The 7,500-nt window shown below is 34.3% G+C and overlaps 1 protein-coding gene and 1 long non-coding RNA gene across 4 annotated transcripts in view; one reads left to right on the forward strand and one right to left on the reverse strand.

Annotated features, from left to right (window-relative positions):
* LOC137640303 (retinol-binding protein pinta-like) overlaps window positions 1–7,500 on the reverse strand; it is a 112,192-nt gene that overhangs the window by 14,416 nt on the left and 90,276 nt on the right. For all 3 annotated transcript variants that reach the window (XM_068372929.1, XM_068372928.1, XM_068372930.1), the window contains exon 3: window positions 585–744. In XM_068372929.1, the coding sequence (XP_068229030.1) occupies window positions 585–744 (160 nt within the window). The remainder of the gene's footprint in view (window positions 1–584; window positions 745–7,500) is intronic.
* LOC137640304 (uncharacterized) overlaps window positions 5,672–7,500 on the forward strand; it is a 4,089-nt gene continuing 2,260 nt past the window's right edge. Inside the window, exons 1-2 of the long non-coding RNA XR_011044329.1 lie at window positions 5,672–5,799; window positions 6,016–6,069. This is a non-coding gene — a long non-coding RNA (uncharacterized lncRNA). The remainder of the gene's footprint in view (window positions 5,800–6,015; window positions 6,070–7,500) is intronic.

Here is a 7,500-nt window from a genome sequence, read left to right on the forward strand (position 1 = left end):
ATATATATATATATTAATAATGACACCATAAGTGTCTAATGAAATATATATATATATATATATACAGGCTATATATATATATATATATATACACAGGCTATATATATATATATATATATACAGTATATATATATATATATATATATGTATGTATATATAACGAAACTGATGAGGTTATTAAGGTAACTCGTGGAGTAATCATTTTAGAAATATTAATGGCTACAATATATCTTGATTGTCATTTAATATCAAATGATTGCTCCCCAAAGGGAAACATAATGGCCTTAGTAGTTTCTGAAAAATTGCAATATAACGAATTTGATCACTCTTTAAATAGAGTCCATTACGTATATTACCAATCAAGATAAAATCGATTTAATTAATTACTCATTTCAATATGAAGGCCAATTCCTTTAGCAATTGATACACTAACATCGTTAATAGCAGATACCAGATGTATGATAATTTTGATGGATAGGCAACGATAAATTAATTAACTATTTAAGAAAAGGCAACTCGTGAACTCGCGGTGTTGATGCCAAATGTATAATGATAACCAATAATATGCAGACCTGTTCGCTCACCCCATCTTGATTATTCGCCTCAGATGAGGGTTCTGCGGGTCACGCCCTTTGAACATGTCAGGCAAGGCGCCCTTGCAGGTGTAGTACATGTCTAGTTTGGCCTTCGTCTTCTCCAGCGAGAACTTGCATCCTCGAAGGTACCTGAGGATGGTACGTCTATCTGTGGATGCAAAAGAATGAAGATATATAAGTTTGGTAACACTTTCTGAAGCGTCTATCTTTGTCCCTCTGAGGTGAAAATGCTTGTGGTGGGAATAATGTAGTTCCCTAGCTTCTTGGATATAAAGTCCTTTTAAATCTACCACTTATAAGTTTCTATTTACCTAGGAACACTGTTCCTTCTGCTTTATGCTCTGTGAGTCAAGAGTTCTACTCTGTTGTGGACCCTTTCTAACTTTTCATACTCTGTGAGTTGAGAATTTTATTCTTCTGTGTGCCTCATTCTGGACCTTCATACTCTGTGAGTCAAGAATTCTACTCGTGTGTGACACTTCTAATTCTAATCTATACCGTGTGAGTCAAGAACTGTACTCTTGAGTGACACTTCTAATCCTTCTCTATATTGTGAGTCAAGAATTCTATCCTTGAATGGCACTTCGAATCCTTCTCTATGCTGTGTGAGTCAAGAATTCTACTCTTGTGTGACAATTTTAATCCTTCTCTATACTGCGAGTCAAGAATTCTACTCTTGTGTGACACATCTAATCCTTCTCTTTACTGTGTGAGTCAAGAATTCTACTCTTGCGTGACACTTCGAATCCTTCTCTATATTGTGTGAGTCTAGAATTATATTCTTGCATGACACTTCGAATCCTTCTCTATACTGTGTGAGTCAAGAATTCTACTCTTGTGTGACACTTCTAATTATACTCTATACTGTGTGAGTCAAGAATTCTACTCTTGGGTGACACTTCTAATCCTTCTCTATACTGTGTGAGAGTCATGAATTCTACTCTTGTGGACACTTTCTAACCTTTCATACTGTGTGAATCAAGCATTCTACTCTTGTGTGACACTTCTAATCCTTCTCTATACTGTGTGAGAGTCATGAATTCTACTCTTGTGGACACTTTCTAACCTTTCATACTGTGTGAATCAAGCATTCTACTCTTGTGTGACACTTCTAATCCTTCTCTATACTGTGTGAGAGTCATGAATTCTACTCTTGTGGACACTTTCTAACCTTTCATACTGTGTGAATCAAGCATTCTACTCTTGTGTGACACTTCTAATCCTTCTCTATACTGTGTGAGAGTCATGAATTCTACTCTTGTGGACACTTTCTAACCTTTCATACTGTGTGAATCAAGCATTCTACTCTTGTGTGACACTTCTAATCCTTCTCTATACTGTGTGAGAGTCATGAATTCTACTCTTGTGGACACTTCTAATTATACTCTATACTGTGTGAATCAAGCATTCTACTCTTGTGTGACACTTCTAATCCTTCTCTATACTGTGTGAGAGTCATGAATTCTACTCTTGTGGACACTTTCTAACCTTTCATACTGTGTGAATCAAGCATTCTACTCTTGTGTGACACTTCTAATCCTTCTCTATACTGTGTGAGTCAAGAATTCTACTCTTGTGTGACACTTCTAATCCTCCTCTATACTATGTTGGTCAAGAATTCTATCTACTCTTGTGTGACACATCTATTCCTTCTCTATACTGTGTGAGTCAAGAATTCTACGGTCTTATGTGACACTTTCTGATCCTTCTTCATACACTGTGAGTCAAGAATAATAGAATTTTACTCTTCTATTTTACTGGATGATCTATATCTTCCTAAACTGAACTAATAACAACATGGGCATATACCCAGTTTCACATTATATACACACATAAGTAGGCTACAGACAATCATATTTGATAGTTCACCGACTCCACTACCATCACTTTCCCTGTGCAAGAGCTGCTTTAAGCTCGGACGTCAGTGTTCACGAACTTTTGATTTTCACTGTAAATAAATACATTAAATGTTTGGCTAACGTCGGCTACGGTGGACTGCCATATGGCCTACTGCTCACTGAATAAAGAGTGAGGATTATTATAACTGATTAACAAAAACGAATGATGGAACTGAAAAATCAGCAGATATTTTTTTGACGGCTTATCGAGTTCTAGAATTTAGGCATTATCTAGAGAATATGCATTTTGATTTATCAGTAATTTATACTAATTCTTATCTCCAAACAGCACCACCAGAAGAAGAAACCAGGTAAAAATATGGAAACACCGCTAAAAATAACTTAGTACTAAACAGGATTAGTAGAGCCTGGTACTAGAGATAATTATTTGCAACAAAGCAAATGAGAAACAGACAAGTATTGAGAGCAACGCCAAACAGAGCAGACGAAAGTAAGAGTAGAAAAGCAATGGGACTAATATCCATCGTGACTTAACTGAGAATTAATACTGGATTCCTCCCCATAATAATTTCTATTGATTTTTATTTCCAAGTAGCACCACCACAGGAAAAAGGCAGGCAAAATAGAAAATGCAGTTAAAAATAACCTAGTACTAAAGACAACTATTTGCAACAAAGCAACCTAGATTTATGTCTACTTTAGGCTCCAGAGCCTTTAAATATGCGGCCCCGAGACTATATAATAAGCTCCCACGAAACATTCGAATGATTGAAGACATTATGGCTTTCAAGAAGAAACTGAAGACTTTCTCATTTCATGAGTCTTTTGACAGTGACGATTTAACAGTAAATGAACAAGACGTGATATGAAACGTTAAATACTCTGAACGAACAAGGTAAAACGACAGTTGGAGGTCCTGTAGAGAGTGGGGTTCCCCTGCTGTATGGGACCGGAAAAGCAGCCATCAAGTAAAGTAAGTAAAGAGAAACAGACAAGTATTGAGAGTGACGTCAAACAGATGAAAGTACGACTAGAATCAATACTGGATTCCTCTCTCCTGCTTAGGTCAAACCTGACTACGAAATACCTCATTTGTTCTCGATAATGCTCTGCAAATTGAGTCAGTGACAGAGGGTCCAACCCTCCCTAGCTGATTCTGTATATTTTGTTTGTTTAAAAATAGATTTTGTACGCCTTTGCAAATGTATATTTTATTGTTTGTGTATTTATAGATTATTAAAGATACTTATATGGGCAAATACCTGCTGTATGAAAAAGAAATAGTGAGCGTGGTACACCGATGTGTGAGGTACATAAATATATTATTATTATTATTATTATTATTATTATTATTATTATTATTATTATTATCATTATTATCATTATTATTATTAGCTAAGCTACAACCCTAGTTGGAAAAGCACGATGCTTTAAGCCCAGGGTCTCCAGCAGGGAATATAGCCCAGTGAGGAAAGGAAACAAGAAAAATTAAATATTCTAAGAACAGTAACATTCCAATAAACATCTCCTTTATAAACTATAAAAAAATTAACATAACAAGAGGAAGAGAAATAAGACAGAATAGTGTGCCTGAGTGTATCCTCAAGCAAGAGAACTCTAAACCTAAGACAGTGGAAGACAATGGTACACAGACAAGAGAACAATGGTTTGGTTTTGGAGTGCCCATAGCTAAAGAGTCTCTTCTCCCAATACCTAGGGGAAAGTGGTTACTGAACAATGATAGTGCAGTAACCCCTTGAGTGAAGAATTGTTTGGTAATCTCATTGTTGTCAGGTGTATGATGACAGGGAAGAATATGTAAAGAATGTGCCACACTATTCAGTTATGTGTAGGCAAAGGGGAAATGAACCGTAACCATAGAGAAGAATCCAATGTAGTACTGTCTAGCCAGTCAAAGGAACCCATCACTCTCTAGCGGTAGTATCTCAAAGGGTGTCTGGTCCCCTGGCCGACCTACAATATTCTACAATCTGTTCACAGCTGGAATAAAACATCTAGAATAATGTGTAGTTTTGAGAACGCAAGGCTGTTAGCACTAACTGCATAGAGAATCGTTAGAAAATTTTATGCAATTTTTCTTTAGTGCATTAAATATGTCTTATCCAATAGAGGAAATAAGGTGAAGTTATCGATATTTGTATTGATAGACTACATACCTAGACCGTATCGCGTGTAGCTCCGAACTCGGTCTATAGACCTTGGCACTGAATTCACTCATGAAAATCGGTTTTAAAATTTAGGCTAAAAGTTTTTCTGAGGAAAGAGATATCGGAAAATAAATCCAGATTACCCAATGTCCATGTGTCTAAGCTTCTATGCTATAAGGTGAACTTTAGTCCCAATCAATTCTTTCGTTCAGTTTTCGATAGAATATATCAATTTTTCTTCTCGTAAGTTAGATTTTCATCGCAAGATTTCGAGAAATTCGAGCATTAGATATATTGACCGCTCTGTATGCAGTTCAATTTCCGCCTATTTATTCTCTGATATAGGTCAATTGAATCTTGAAAATGAAGCTTTGCGTTTTATGGTTAAATTGATTACATTTTTAAATCGTATTGAAGCAAAAAAGGGCGATATTAGCCTAACGAAATATTGCCACCACAACGTTGTATGTTTCAACCTGAGTTATATCCAAGCTCGTAATTATTTTGCTCTTCATTAAACGACTGCATTTCTCTTATGGCAAACTAAGGGCTATTCCGGTAATAAAACCCTATGATAACATATACTAAACTTAATTAATAGCATTAATAACTATAAAAATAACGCAGTAGTAACTGAACAAATATGGAGGAGAAATAATACGAGCAGTGTATTTCTCTGTTTCTTTTTCATCTTAGGAAGTTGATTTGATAAGATTTTAACTTCATTCAAATATATAATTACTGTTATCATTATATACATATGAGTATTATTTATGAATAGTAAATAATGAACGCCAAAAGGCTGTTATAACTAAATTCATGCCATACGTAGTTCCAAATTAAAATTGCCAACAGTCTATTTCTCACCATATTAGAAAAACCGTTTGATGAAAAATAAAACGATTTCCTAAATGAACTTTTCTCATTTTGATCTACTTATCTATAAATTTCAATAGCAATATACTAAAATGCTATTTTCAATTCCCCTCTAATACGAGAAAAAGGATTATCTATTTGTTATATATCTATGATTTTAGAAAAGATATTGTAAACAAAACCACGCCAATGTCTTGTCTAGTGTTTATTTAAACTTGTTTGTGATTTTAAGTGATTATTTTAACTTATGAAGAAAATCCGCCGCTATGAAGCTTTATAAACTGCAGGGTATTTTATAAGGTACAGTAAATAAGTTAATTACAGCTAAATAAAGCTAGGCTTATGAAAGAAAACTAGAGTTTTTGATAAATTTTGTGTCTATACAACTTGTCCGCCAACATAGCCAACTATAGGCAGACTAAAAAACTGTAATTTCCTATAAACAATTTATCTCTGTTGGTTGGCAGAGTCCAGAGGTACACACCAATCATCCTGTACTATTTTACACCCTACCAGGCTTTGGACAGCTGGACCAACCCCAGAACAGGACGTTTCCTAAGTTAATAACAGGTTAGTATCCTACTATCAGCTCCTGCAGTAGTGTTTAAATCATCCTTATATTAGCCCTAAGAAAGGTTACTTCTAGGATTTCCTATGGTAAATTTGTATTGTATTACAGGGTGTGATTTCAAACAAGAAAAAGTAATTTTTTTCCCGAGGTCGTTAAGAGAATCCAGACATTAATGTGGCAAAAATATATGCCTTATTTGAATATATATATATATATATATATATATATATATATATATATATATATATATATATATATATATATATATATATATATATATATATGCGTAATTATATTTGGTCTCCGACAGTCAGCTGATCGACTAGAAAACTCAAGGTCTATAGAATATAGACCTTGAGAAAACTCTTCCATTCGCTTGAACCATTTCGGTTTCCACCACCTCCGCTCACACACACACCAATCATCCTGTACTATTTTACACCCTACCAGGCTTTGGACAGCTGGACCAACCCCAGAACAGGACGTTTCCTAAGTTAATAACAGGTTAGTATCCTACTATCAGCTCCTGCAGTAGTGTTTAAATCATCCTTATATTAGCCCTAAGAAAGGTTACTTCTAGGATTTCCTATGGTAAATTTGTATTGTATTACAGGGTGTGATTTCAAACAAGAAAAAGTAATTTTTTTCCCGAGGTCGTTAAGAGAATCCAGACATTAATGTGGCAAAAATATATGCCTTATTTGAATATATATATATATATATATATATATATATATATATATATATATATATATATATATATATATATATATATATGCGTAATTATATTTGGTCTCCGACAGTCAGCTGATCGACTAGAAAACTCAAGGTCTATAGAATATAGACCTTGAGAAAACTCTTCCATTCGCTTGAACCATTTCGGTTTCCACCACCTCCGCTCACACACACACCAATCATCCTGTACTATTTTACACCCTACCAGGCTTTGGACAGCTGGACCAACCCCAGAACAGGACGTTTCCTAAGTTAATAACAGGTTAGTATCCTACTATCAGCTCCTGCAGTAGTGTTTAAATCATCCTTATATTAGCCCTAAGAAAGGTTACTTCTAGGATTTCCTATGGTAAATTTGTATTGTATTACAGGGTGTGATTTCAAACAAGAAAAAGTAATTTTTTTCCCTAGGTTACATTGCCCTGTAATACACTACAATAAAACCCCTATTTTTAATTTTCATTTTAATGCTTTGTTTTTATCTATATATTCGTAAATATACTTTCGTGTAGGCCTTGTGTGCATAGGTTTTTTTTTTATTAATATACACGTAGTTTACTTAGGCCTAGATCTAATTAGTCAGTTTATAGATCTAATTAGTCAGTCTATATATATATATATATATATATATATATATATATCATTTTAATACTTTGTTTTTATCTATATATTCGTAAATATACTTTCGTGTAGGC

Source organism: Palaemon carinicauda, chromosome 4 (genome assembly GCF_036898095.1).
Source record: "Palaemon carinicauda isolate YSFRI2023 chromosome 4, ASM3689809v2, whole genome shotgun sequence".
Classification (NCBI taxonomy): domain Eukaryota; kingdom Metazoa; phylum Arthropoda; class Malacostraca; order Decapoda; family Palaemonidae; genus Palaemon; species Palaemon carinicauda.